The sequence below is a fragment of the Planococcus citri genome, chromosome 5, assembly GCF_950023065.1.
Source record: "Planococcus citri chromosome 5, ihPlaCitr1.1, whole genome shotgun sequence".
NCBI lineage: Eukaryota > Metazoa > Arthropoda > Insecta > Hemiptera > Pseudococcidae > Planococcus > Planococcus citri.
Genome location: NC_088681.1, coordinates 29,225,338 through 29,239,346, shown reverse-complemented (window position 1 = coordinate 29,239,346; position 14,009 = coordinate 29,225,338). Strand labels below are relative to the sequence as shown.

The 14,009-nt window shown below is 32.9% G+C and overlaps 2 protein-coding genes across 3 annotated transcripts in view; one reads left to right on the top strand and one right to left on the bottom strand.

Annotated features, from left to right (window-relative positions):
- The window catches only part of LOC135847351 (protein tipE-like), a 37,519-nt gene extending 29,118 nt beyond the window's left edge, over positions 1-8,401 (top strand). Inside the window, exon 4 of the mRNA XM_065366824.1 lies at positions 7,248-8,401. Within this exon, the coding sequence (XP_065222896.1) occupies positions 7,248-7,377 (130 nt within the window). The 3' untranslated portion in view covers positions 7,378-8,401. The remainder of the gene's footprint in view (positions 1-7,247) is intronic.
- The window catches only part of LOC135847353 (cilia- and flagella-associated protein 298), a 115,679-nt gene that overhangs the window by 90,420 nt on the left and 11,250 nt on the right, over positions 1-14,009 (bottom strand). The gene's annotated exons all lie outside the window — the stretch shown is intronic.

Here is a 14,009-nt window from a genome sequence, read left to right as displayed (position 1 = left end):
ACACCGCATCCGTTTTCAAACGTCATATTTCAAATGTACAGCGAAACAACGCGCGAATTCCAATTTATCAAACAAAAAGCTTATTGAGATGGAAAGAAAACTAATCAATTTGAAGGGGAAAAAATTCAACCATCGCGTCGTTTCATTTCTAAAATGCGAGTATATTTTTCTTTTCGACAAAGAGAAAAAATACGATATGGTTAAAAAAAAAAAGAAAATGAAAAGAGAAATATTTTTTCACGATTAAAGATACAGTATAGGCAATAGGCATAGTGGAATATTTTCAAAACAAATAAAAAATTTTCCAATTCGAAGAAGCGTGAATTCGAATTCGAAAACATGAAGGAATACGTTTTTATAAATTACTCGAGTTTACGATTTCGAGAAAGTTTTGATATTTTTTTTAGAATTTTCACAACTTTGTATTTGTATGTACGAAGACTGAAAACGTTGAGAAATTACTCGATATTGAGAGATGTCAATTTTTAAAAAAAATTTCTTTTAAAATTATTTTATATCTCTCCGATTTTATAAAAAATGAAAATCAAATACGACTATATTTCATGGACTGAGATTAGATTTTATACTTTTAAACTGGGAATCAAATTAAAGAAAGTTTGAAAGAAAATTACCTCTGACTCTCAACAGCCCTCCAAACTTTAATTTCACGTCTCAATTCATCAAATTGAAATGTCTAAATAGGCCAAAATTTGGCATGAATGTTTAGAGGGTACCGAAGACAAGCCTTTTGAAGATTTCGATTTTTCAAGCTTTCCACTTACTTTACCAGAAACAAAAAGGCACCTTTTCGCGATTTTTCCGCAATTTTAAGTTTTATGTCTCTCCTTTCTGAATGAACTAGAAAGTTCAAAGGCCATAGGAGGATAAGAAGGGCGAATCTGCCTCCAAAAGCTCTCAGGTGGATGTTTGCATGCGAGTAGGTATCATCGAGCAACTTCAGTGCAAAAATTTTCAGACCTCTTCCAGCCATTTTTGAAATATTTCTCCTCTTTTCTGAAATGATAATAAAAATTCTTTCCTCAGCCCCATGTGAGTCGATTTTCTCCAATTATTTAGTATGTGTACATTGCAGACAGATACCTATTATGAGGGTCATCCCGAAAAAAATTTGCTCCCTACCCTCGTGTTTTCCTTTTGAAATGACGTTTTCAACTCATTTTATTTTTTTGAACAGTGAAAGTAACAATAGTAACATTTGGAAAACTGGTTTCTTGGGTGCATTTTTGACCTCTAAATATCATAGGTATATTTTTGTCAAAATTTTAGCTTCTGTACACCCAGGTCAAAAATTGAAAACAATTGTCCAAGGACCAAATGGGAATTTTTGGAGGAAAAGTCTCAGCTTCCACCCCAATTTTACAAGTTTTGAGTATTTGATTTGTTTTATTGTGAATCGAACCCCTTGAACACGAATATGACGTCAGATTTTGAGCAGCATACATCCAAGTTCCTCCAGAGCCTCAGCCCCTCCCCACTCCAATTTTTACTATTCCATGGTACCCACCCCCCACGCAAATATTGACCCAACAGTTCTTACAAGGGAACCTCTTGAGATGTCACACTCCGATTTAAACGGGACCGCGATTTTTGGAAAGAGCATATGTGAGGGCGCATACGGAAAGGGACCTAACGGCCAAAAGTAAAATTTCACAAGAGGAGGGTTTAAAGTTTTGCATTATTTCCCTTGTTTTAAGGTATGATTACATATGGCTATTCCAACTTTGAAGGTCCTATACATTATCACACATTCACACACGCCCTCCAACGACCTGTACTGGCCAAATTAGGCACTACAAAGTTGATAAAGTGAGCAATTCTGTTGATATTATCAAGAATTTTAGGGTATTAGTTTTGATAAAAATCGTTTGCTGCTGATTGTGGCAGTGTTTTTTGGTTCAACTTGTGTTTTTTATATAGTTTCACATTAAAGTTAGTTATATATTGTTAAAAAATACATTTCGTAAATCGATACCGGTGGCTAGGTGTATGTACCTTGCCGAAAGTCTTCGATTCGAGTTCCGCTATCGGAAAATTTTTTTAATGATTTTTTCCACTCGTGTCTTATTAAAGTCACGAGTTTTTGTAAAATTTTCATTTTTTACGCGTTTTTACGTCTTTTTTCAAATTTTTTGCGTCATTTTTCAACTTTTATGAATGATAAATGTATGCATGCTTCGCTTAAAAGTAAAAAAAATCGATGAAATAATAAAAATTGGGGCCTATGGAGGGTTCTACTTGATTTTTAAAGAGTCCCTACAAAAATTTGGCGAAGAAATAAAAAATTGATTTTTTGGTCGTAAGGTCCCTTTCCGTATGCGCCCTCACATATAGTCTAAAACTTCCAAAACCAAATTTTCAGCTGCCCAAGATCATTTTTAGATTTTTGGCGAATTTTTGAAAATTCAAAATTGACTGTTTTTGGCGATTTATGCTTTTTTTTAAAGTACGTACTTGATCAGTAATAATGGTCAAAATAAGTCCCAAAACCAATATTAATTACCCAAGTCCAAATTTCAGCATTTCCAGCCATTCTGGAGCCTCCAGCGCGATTTTCAATTTCTCCAGAATTTTGAATTTGCTCCAGAAGGCGTGAATATTCAGTTGGGCAGCTAAAAATCGAGTGTAATATACAACTCGATTTTTAGCTGCCCAACTGAATATTCACGCCTTCTGGAGCAAATTCAAAATTCTGGAGAAATTGAAAAATCGCGCTGAAGGCTCCAGAATGGCTGGAAATGGTGAAATTTGGACTTGGGTAATTAATATTAGTTTTGGAACTTATTTTGACCATTTTTACTAATCAAGTACGACTTTTAAAAAAAAGCATAAATCGCCAAAAACAGTCAATTTTGAATTTTCAAAAATTCGCCAAAAATCGAAAAATGATCTTGGGCAGCTGAAAATTTGGTTTTGGAGGTTTTAGACTATGCTCTTTCCAAAAATCGCGGTCCCGTTCAAATCGGAGTATGACACCTCAAGAGGTTCCCTTGTTAGGAGCAAATTCACTTTTCTGATCTATGGCCTTTGGCATGTACACCTGGAGGGTGCCTCAGAGGTGCCTTCTGAAGGTTTCGACTTTTCAACCTATCTCACCACTTTTCAGGTACAAAAACGTCGACTTTCGTCTCTTTTCAACAGTATTCAATTTTCTCTGTCGATGAAGAAAAGGAAATATTTGCAAAAAATTATCATTATGAAAATTTCAAAATAGATTTTAAAGTCACGAAAGATGAAAACCAAAAAAATTGAAATTGGGGGTATTTGTACAAGAAACCTTCACGCTAAACTTCGAATAATTTGACCTGAGAACGCTGAAAAGATAGGAATCTACGATGGGCTCTATTCAACACCACGAACATTAAGTTACAGAAAAACTTGAAAAAATCCACTTAGTCCATTTCCCAGATTCAGCCTTCAGTTATTGAGAGCTGGAGGTTTAATAAGAACTCTAATAGATAAAGTACTTCCCCTAACTCGATAAAGTTGAAAAATAAAAATTGATTAGCAACGCACGTAAAATTCATATTCTCGCAGCGAAAACTTTTAAAAATAGAAATCGCTTCGAAAACCGAAGTGAAACAAAAATTACGTCAATCTAAAAGACGCGAATAAGGGGAATAAAACTGATTATTTTTTCAAATGAACCACAAAATCGAGCTCACGAAGACCGATAGGAAAACTTGCTCGCAATTCTCCGACTGTTTTAACGTATTTCTTCGATTGGAACGAATGAAAAATTAAAATTCGTCCTGCGTATGATTTCCATTACGACGCTCATTTATATTTTCCGAAGCGTTGAAAAGAATTACCGACCTTGTTGCAAGTTTCATATCGCACCAATGATAAAAGGCACAGTTGAGAGGTGATGGTTATATAGGGAAGTAGGTAGGCAAAGGCACTGTGCACAGGGCAAGGTAGGGTAGGGTACGGTATGGTATACGTAGGAGTACCTACAGCATAGGAGGTGTATCATTCTAAAAACGACGAAAAATGATATATTCATCGACGGCAGTACGCTGGGTACACGGTTGATAGTATTTCTTCGACGACGTAGGTAGGTAAAATGTTAACATGAAATTTTAACACACACGTGAGACTCGTAAAACACACACATACCACCTCCGGTGTTTTTAATCCTCGTATCATTTTCGTCGCTTTTCTAAAACTCTGTCGGCATTGGAAAATATGGATTTCCTGCACAGCACACAGCGAGCACACCAGACGTAAAATAGCGAGAGAAGATTGAAAAATACCATTATAGATGCGCAAAAATTATCTCATTTTTCACTTTCAATATGAATAACCGTAACCAACTCGTATATACATGTATCTGAATGTACTAAAAGTGCTCTTACGTCTTTGGGGGTATAGTATATAGCACAAGTAGGTAGGTATGTAATTTCTATACTCGTACATATATTTTCGCTACACTTTTACAGCCAATCAGCGAGCTTTTACCGGAGAATAAAACACGAATAAAACATTTCCCGACGCAATTTGGGCGACGAAATTAATTTCCAAATGAAACCCTGTATAGCGTTCCAGCTCGTTGTAGGTGTTTCAAAATACAGTATAAAATATTTATCATACAAAATAAAATCGCAAACGAGGGCCGATAATTACCGTTAAATTTTTCATTACACTCGTATATATCTAGATACGAGGTATAGGTACGATAGCGAACAATGTGCAATCGACTGCTCTTCGTCAGGCTGTAATTTATGGCTGTAATTTCGAAAAGAAAATCAGCATCGTAAAATCGGCGCAATTTCATTGTCTGTCGATAAAAATGATGTTACGTGAATTTTTACTGCAGCGCTAACTCGTTGTTTTACCTTTTCTATGATTCTTTTTTTTCTTGTTTTATGTAAGTAGGTAGTAGAATGTTTTCGAGAATAAATGGCTTGATCAAAATTTAGCCATCAAAGGGCAAATTATAGGTGTAATAAGTTGATGGATTTTGGCAATTGGCTCGTTTAATTGGTTTAGTTTGATTCAATTTGAGAAGTACGAGTACATACAAGGCTTGACGAACAAAAAAATTACGAATTCTTTTTTTTAATCCCACCCCTTTTCAATTCACAAAAAAGAGAGGTGCCCTAATCCGGGCAGAGAAAAATCAAAAAAGCATCACAAAATAGATCACTGAGCAATATTTTTGAAACTGAATTCAATTTTTTATTTTTTGGCAAATTTGTATAAAAATTTTAAACAGGCTCATTTTTAATTAAAAATTCAGAAATTGATCACATTGAGAAAGAAATCTGAAATTTGATTCCCGCACTTTTTCTGACCACTCCGAATAAATTTTTGTACTTTCCAGTTTGAGAAAATTTTTAACAAAAAAGCCAAAATGAAATTCATAAGTTGAATTAAGTATTGTCTTTGGCACCCCTTCAATTAATTTAGACACAAATTTTCGAAAACGTTTTTAGCTAGCTGTTTTGTAGCCTTCAACGGATTTCTAAGGTTTTAGAAAATTGCTACCAAAAAAAAATCCAAAATCGAGTCCAGCACCAATAAACCTCGAAAAACCGCATTTTTGGCTCTTTCGATCGATTTAGCCAAAAATTCATAAAATCTCTTCTGCTGCGTCGCATTCAAGATTTTCTCTTACAGATTATTTTTTTCTAAGAAAACGTCTTCGTGTACAAAAGCATTAATTTATAAAGAACTGAAATTCAATTTACACTCTGTTTTTTACCTCCAAAATTGATAAGTGATGGTTTCGAGCCATGCTGAAGCTTCCAGTAAATCTTTTTATATTTTCCAGTTTGAGAAAATTTTGAACAAAAAAGCCAAAATGAAATATTCATAACTTGAATTATTGTCTTTGCCACCCCTTCAATTAATTTAGAGACGAATTTTCGAAATCATTTGTAGCTGGTGCAAGTTTATAATTCCTAATCGTTCATTACGAGAAATAAAAAATTCAAAAATCTGCTGGAGGCTCTGGAAAAGTTCACCAAGGCTACCAATTGATTTTGGAGGACAAAAGTTCTGTATAAACCTTCCAGCTTTTCAAGTTCATACATTCAAAAAACACAAATTTTTGAAGTTTTCCAAAAAAAAAAATCGCTAGAGAAAATTACAGATTTGAATGACTGTGATTTTGAAAATTTGTACCTACAAAGATGGTAAATCTGAGTCTATAGAGTCCAAATTTCATAATGGCATTTTTTATGACAATTTTCCAACAACTGGAAAAACCAAAAATTCCACAGAGGCTTCAGAACCAATCGAAACCATCAACAATCATTTTCAAATGTGAAAATATGACAGGAATCAAATTTTATTTTCAATTTTCAGTTGGTGTTCAAATTTCAATATTTCAAAAAACCACCAAAATTCGAAGAATGACAGGTTCATTCGACTATAGATGGTCATTTTTGGATGCTCTTTTAATTTTATAAAATCTGGTAGGATGGACTGGATGATACTACTACGAATCGATTTGAAAGGTTGAAAATAGGACAGAAACCAAATTGCAGTTTTCTTTTTCATGATCAGATGTTGAATTTTTGATGAAAATTACATTAAATCAAATTTCAGCTTTTCTTGTCGACGCATTTCTAAACTACAAATTTTTCAATTTTCCCAAAGAATTGCTAGAAAAAATATAGGATTCGAATGACTGAATTTAATGTCCAAATTTCATTATTATGGTCATTTTTATGGCAATTTATCCGAAAGTGGAGAATTAAAAAATCTGCTGGAGCCTTCAGAATAATTCGAAACCACCATCAATCGATTTGAACAGTTGAAAATAGGGCATCAGAAACCAAAATTCAGCTTTCTGTTTCAATTTGATCAAATTTTGAGTTTTTCGTGGAAAATAGCCCAAATTTAAGCATTCAAAAAATCGAAAAATGATACCTATTCGGTCCCTGAAACTTGACTAGTTTTAAAGATTGTTATCTTTTTTTGTGATAAGAGAACTCTCGGTTAATCAGGCATTGATTTGCTCATTTTTCTCAAGGAACATAAAATCTACAGGGTAGTTTATTTTTAAAAAATAAATGAAAAATCAACTGAGGGTTTTAAATGAAAAATTGTTCAAAATAGCATGTGATCCGATAGATTCACCTTGATCAAAAAAAAAATCATCAAATCCATCACTTACACTTTAATTAGATCTAATCCTACGCAATGTAATCTTGACATTATCTCGATCCAACTATTCAAAATAATAGATATAATTTAATACCATCATTTTTTTTCCACAGATTATCCAAACCGAAGCTGACCTTCGCCGATGATCGAAACAACTCCGATAGTTTGGTCAATTACAAAATCCACAGCTTGGACGACGAAGACGACGACGAATCGGACAGCGATGATATAAAAAATGACTGATTGCCGTACACATAACGTAACTGGACGTACCTACACCGCGATATTTTATATTTACTACGAAAAAAAAATTGTTTAAAAATTAACGCCATCTTGATATGAATTTTTTTCGATTGAGTATTTTCATACTTTTATATTTTATACCGAAACCTTTTGCTACTGAAAAAGGTATACCGTTGATTTTATTGTTGTGACCTCTTAAAATATACATCGTTTTCAGAGCGTTTCCAAGACACGATCGAGTACCCCAAAGGTCCCTCTCAATTCTCGTTTTTAAACGTGTGAAGTGAAATACCAACCCTTCCATTATACGCACATATCTGTTCGCAGTAAAAGGAGCATACCTTTCTCTAAACGACTTTTACGTGCTGACGAAAAAATAATCTGGCGTTGAATTTTCAATCTTCCTCGAGAGGTTTGACATTTCATTTTCAACTTAAAAACTTTTCAAAAGTATACTCGAAACGATGAAGTTTAGTTTCGAAGCGATTACTGCGCGTCACTCGATCAGCTCTAACGCTTTTCCAATATACCTACTCGTACTCGTACTGAAACCACATACACACCTTCTCTTACCCGCAAAACTTTCTATACCTATGAAATATTTCTACTACGTTTTTTTCATCTAATTTTTCAAAAAGCTAACGCGTTTTTTTTTCTTTTCCACAACTACTTCCCCTCCACTGGTTCCTGTTAATTTTTAAGTATTTTTCTCTATATTCTTACGTTTATTTGTTATTTTTTTGTTTAGTAATGTATAGGGCTTTCATTATATTTATAATCCCGTCCTTAATATTACAATTTGGCTTCAACCAGTGTACCTAACACAAATTTCTCTCCATAGAACATTACTACAATTTACAATGTACTTCTAATGACTAATTAAAAACAAGTACCTATGTTGTTATTGTGTATTTTTTCAACGTATTTCGCCATAATGTGTAATTATGTAAATTTCTTATCTAAGATTGCGTTGTATTATTTTGTTTTTTGTTATGTAGGGAATAAAAAATTATCAATTTAAAAAGGTGCTTTGATTTTTTAACCCTAGATCATTATATTTTGAAAAGTGTAGCAGAATTGGCATAGAGATACCTACATCATACTCTCTGAATTGAACAGAAACAAGCTAGATCAAAAGAACCATATCCTAAAACCCACGTAACCAAAATTTCAGGACCTCACGTAAATTTTTGGATTTTTGGTGAATTTTCAAAGATTGAAAAAAATTCAAAAAAGCTGTTTTGAGAGAGATCTTAAAATTTTTCAACGAAATATAGTTTTTTTTTTCAGCAAAGCGAACCAATGTGAAAAATTTATTCAATTCAACTCCCACGCACCAACAACAACTAGTTTTGGGCCATTCTGGAGCCTCCAGCGAATTTTTAAATTTTCTACAGAAACTCAAATCGCAAAAGTCAACGTTGACAGCTCAAAATTCAATTCTGAAGTAAAAAATGGCGTATTCGGTGGACTAAATTTCAACTCAATAGGAGTCAACAATAGATTGAAGAGCTTATACTTTTTTAACAAGAAAAAATTACGACTTCGCGTCAAAATACCGACAATAAAATTGAAGTCTTTCTTTCGCAAAAAATTGTCAAGAATATTGTTTATCTTATAGAAACTAATTTAAAATCATTCCAGAAGTTATTTGACATCTGTAAGACCGTACCTTGATTTTAAAAAGATATTAATCACTCGAGTTTCCTTTCTAAAATGATGATAGATAGGTTTCTAATGAAACGTATCACGTTGGAAAAAAGTTTAAAAAACACTCCCTTATTTTTTTCAATTTAATTGACAGCTCCATCAAGTAGATCAAAGCCGTTCAAATTCAGTAGTAAAAAAAATCATCTCGGCAGAATCCAGCTTGCTTGGTTGTAAAAACAAGTTTTAAAAATTCTACTTCGCCGTGGATAAAGTCGCAGTAAAACTAATTTCGATATTTTGACGTCTGAGTGGAAAATATTACGCACTTAGTAAAGCGATGTTTTTAAAATTAAAATTCCTTTTTTCCAGGATTATCGCGTTTCGTTTCCTTAAAAGAATCGATTTGTAACTCATCTTTAAGCCAGTTTTTAAAAAAATAAAATAAAGAATAACTAATGAAACTCGTTCAAGTTACCAACTGTAGTACCTGGAGTTTTAATATCATTAAATCCATAAATTTCCATTAATTTCACCTTTTTTTTTAAAGCGTGAAAAATGAAGGGAAAAATTCCATATTATACTATCGACTCTTCTGCAAAACGAAGTAAGTACCTACCTATCTACCCACCAAATTATCTGAAATTGGAGAAAAATTGAATTATTTTTGTCGATTACACTCGGGAGAAAAATTTGAAAAAATTCATTACTGAATAAATTCAACGTTGAACGTAATTTGTTCATTTACCTGGTAATTTCCAACAATTTCGTTTTAAAATTATTTCTCTGGAACAAAAATTCATAAACGAGCAGCTGGCGCTATCTAATTTCAAAATTTGGTATACTTTCTAACGAACAATAATGGAAGAAACTTATCGTGACTTATTTTTTCATAGTTTTAATTGAAGATTCAGAATCTATTTCAAAAGGTGCAAAAAGAATCTTATCACTAAAAATTATCTACTCTTCAATAATTGATTCAACACAGGATCTTCGATGAATCTAAGAAACTAAACTTTTAGAACTGTGTCTGGCACACTCAAATTGAACGAACCCAATCCGAATCAAAAGAGCTTCCCTAAAACCCCCTTAACAAAAATTTTAGGGTCACAAAGTTCATTTTTGGATTTTTGGCAAATTTTTGAAAATTCAAAAAAGTTATTTCAAGGGCAATTTTTAAACTTTTTCATGAAGTGACGACGAATTCCAATGCGAAGAATTCTATCATTCAATTGTCACACATCAACAACAACTGGTTTTGCGTCATTCCGGAGCCTCCAGCCATTTTTTAATATGCTCCAGAAATTTCAAAGCGCTCCGAAGGAGCCATAAAGTGGACCTTTGAAATTAAAAAGTAAGTATTGACAATTTCTGGAAGCTCCCGACTAGAAAACAAAGGCAATTTGATCTTTTTGGAACCTCCAGCAATTTTTCAATTCCCTCTAAAAAAAAAATGAAAAATCTAAGATGACCCCAGGATGACCCAAAACTATGATGTGTGGGAGTTGAATTGAAGGAAAGGAATTATTCACATTGCTTTAGTTTACTCAAAGAAAATGTATGTTGAAAAAATTCAAAAATCGCTACTGAAATAGGGGGTTTGAATTTTATTTTCAACAATATTCGGGTATCCCAATCAGCAAAAACGTTTTGAACCGGACAAAGCTGGATCGAAAAAGCACGCAAAAAACATCACCAACCAAAATTTCATGTTTTAAAGCAAATATTTCAATTTTTGATAAATTTAAAAAAATTTAATTTGGTTTTTATATTTTAGAACTGAAATTCAGAGTGTACCCTATCATTTGACCCAAAGGATCGATTGGAAACTATTTCGAACCACTATGAGCAATTCTGACGCCTCCAGCAGGTTTTTGAAAGTCGCAATCTCCACAAAATTTCACATTGGAATGTTGACATTGTTGACATTTAATATAAACCTTTCAAATTTCATCGCTGGAAAAATATACGGTCTTAAACTGGCAGAAACCAATTTTGGAAAAATGTGTGTAATAGGTCAAGTAGTTGGACAGTTTTTATGAGCTTTTCTTGAAAATCTGGAAATTTCCAAAACATTCTTGGCCCAATCGACTCAGCATTTGAAATTTTCAACTTTCCAAACTCATGGGTTGACATTTTTTGGAAATTTCAGGTTTCAAAAATCTACCGGAGGCTCCAGAACTACTCAGAATTGTACGAAACCGTTCCCAATCAATTCAGGGGATAGAATATAGGGCACGTACCAAATTTCAGCTTTCTAGGTAACTTGCGTGAAATTTTGATTTTTTTTCTTATTTTTGGATTTTTAATTTTTTTTAAATCATCAAAAATCGAAAAATGTACTTGAATGCCTGAAGCTTTGGCTGGTTGGGTATTTTTATATGCTCTTTCGATTTAGCCTCGTTCAGTTCAAAATTCTTTAGCTGGTTGAGATACCTTCCTATTGAAAACCTACAAATAAAAATTCAAAAGCTCTTGATGAGAGCGAAGGCCTCATTGCTGAGCAAATTTCGCCAAAGTTTAATATTGAAAGAATGTGCTATGAAGCAAAAAAAAAAAAAAATTACCAATTTTCAGTACCTATTTTCGGAAGTTTTCAACCCACATCAAACATATAATTACCTATGTGTACTTTTAAAAATTCAGTAATAATTACCGAGTAATATTTCATATTTTCCTTCTCAATGGCTGAAGGAGAATAAAATGACCTTTCACCTCAATCCTCGCACACCATCAGATGTAATTTCTTACTGAAACGTTCCTCTTTCAAATTATTACAATTTTTAGCTTTTAAAAAAATTAAAAACTTGTAAGTTATTGTTGTTGTTTAATTCAATCTTTTACAGACAGCTCATCTCATTTAAGATAAAACAGCAATAACACGAGAAAATTAAACTTTCCAAATTAAGCTTTGTTCTAAAAAACTATTAAAATTACAGTAAAATCCCCATCAACAGTAGACAGTAGACACATCCATTCATCCTTTAGGATACACATAATTAATGAAACAAAAAATGCGAAAAATTTCTCAAATTCAATATTTTTCCCAAAGTAGACATTTTCGACACCATTGCCGTCGCAAAATGAAGAAAAATATAAAGAAACGCTTCGAGAAGGTTGGTTTAAATTACTATTTTTTAACGACATTTTGCCACTAATTATTTTCGCATAACCTTTCTCGTTAAGGTTTTTTCTTTCGCTGCGAATACGACACCGTGCCGGTTTTTAATAAATTTCAAATTAAATTTTCCGGTATGAGGAGCCGTATTATTAATATAAAATATTTATTAATGTTTAAAAATGTTATTTCATTATATGTTAGCAGGGTATTGTCCCTAATTTAAAATGTCATCGAGAAGGGGAGAGAGACATCTAACGTCTCTAAAAATCTGAAAGAAAATTCTCATTTTTTCCCTTAACAGTCACGCTGCATTATTCGATGATGGATTCGCTAAGATATCAGCAATATATCACTGTTTTGTGCGCACACCGACGATTAATTTTCATCACAACTTCCTACGTAAAAAAAGTTGGAAAAAAAATTAGTAAAAATATTCACAAGTAGGGTATACCAATTTCCACCGGGCACATACGTTGAAAAGTTGTTCAAAAGCTCACGATTTTCATTCGCAAAGTAAATCATATTCGAGAAAAAAAATTCCCCAATGGATCTCTCGGCGGTGGGTTATTAATAAAGTACAGGAAAATTTTCGCACTAAAGGGAATATAAAAGGATACGAAAAGTGTGCAAAAGTTGCCAACAAATGCCGCATAAATCAGGTATATGGAGCGTAATGTGCGAAGGAAATTGGCTAAAATACAATAGTACCGGGTGTAAACGTGATTAAAAATTTACACCGTATTACCTACAACAACATCTGAAAAAGCAGAAACATTGAGAGGTATACTATCATGTATGGTAGGAAAAAAAGAGAAAAGGAGATTATACCTTAGAGTGGATTTATATACTCGTGATTTTTTGCAGTATACGAAGATGGTTTTTTAAAAAGTACATTACGTAGGTTTCCTCGAAGCTGTATCATCGAAGATGTAAAACTTGGAAACTATTTTTCTTATACGCTGTTGAAAGGTTGCAAAGGAAGAGGATTTACACGAATCGGAAATTCTCATAACAAAGGTACGCCTTTTAAAGTGAATTAACGAGCGATATTATTTTCCTGTTGGTCGACCATGTAGGCATAGGGAACACGCGATTAAATTATTCAATCGTTAAAAGCTGCTATACCTTTTAGTTGTATGTAGTATACTATAAACACAACGCCAACGACCCGAATAGAATCATTTCCTATGTAAGCATAATCTTAGTCCATGTTACTCAAGTTTGAAGAAAAATAGTAATTTTAACCATTTCTACACACATAAAAGGTATCCATAGAAACAAAGTTTGAAAAATAACGTTAATTCTGATTTTTTCTCTCTCTTTTTTTCAAGTTCCGCAATATTTGTGGTTTGAATGAAAAATAAATGAACGACGTCTTTTGGCTAGATGAACCAAACACACGCCAGAAGACAATTTATAAAGATTGCATGTTTACCAGATTTAAAAAATTAGCGCAATAAAGAAAGCAGAGATGAAAAAGTGCGAAAAATTAAAAAGAAAACTTTGGGGCAATATTTTCAGGTAGATATCAACACTTTCTTTGATAAGTACCTATATGTTTTCTTTTTTTTTGTTTTTTTTTCTGTGGAAAAACCTTCAAAATAATATGAAATATCTATTGCATGGTTCCAAAATCCAGTTTTATCACTTTTCAGGTAGAGAGCTTTTTGAATTGGAGCCTCTCTAATTTGAACGAAACCAAGCTAGTAGATCAAAACAACATGTCCTAAAACCGCAATCACTAAAATTTCAAGAGCTGAAGTTGATTTGTGGATTTTTGGGGAAAATTCAAAAAGCTGCCTAAAGACGATTTTGCAACTTTTTCATTCAATAAGTATAAATTTTTTTTGATGTCAAAACACTA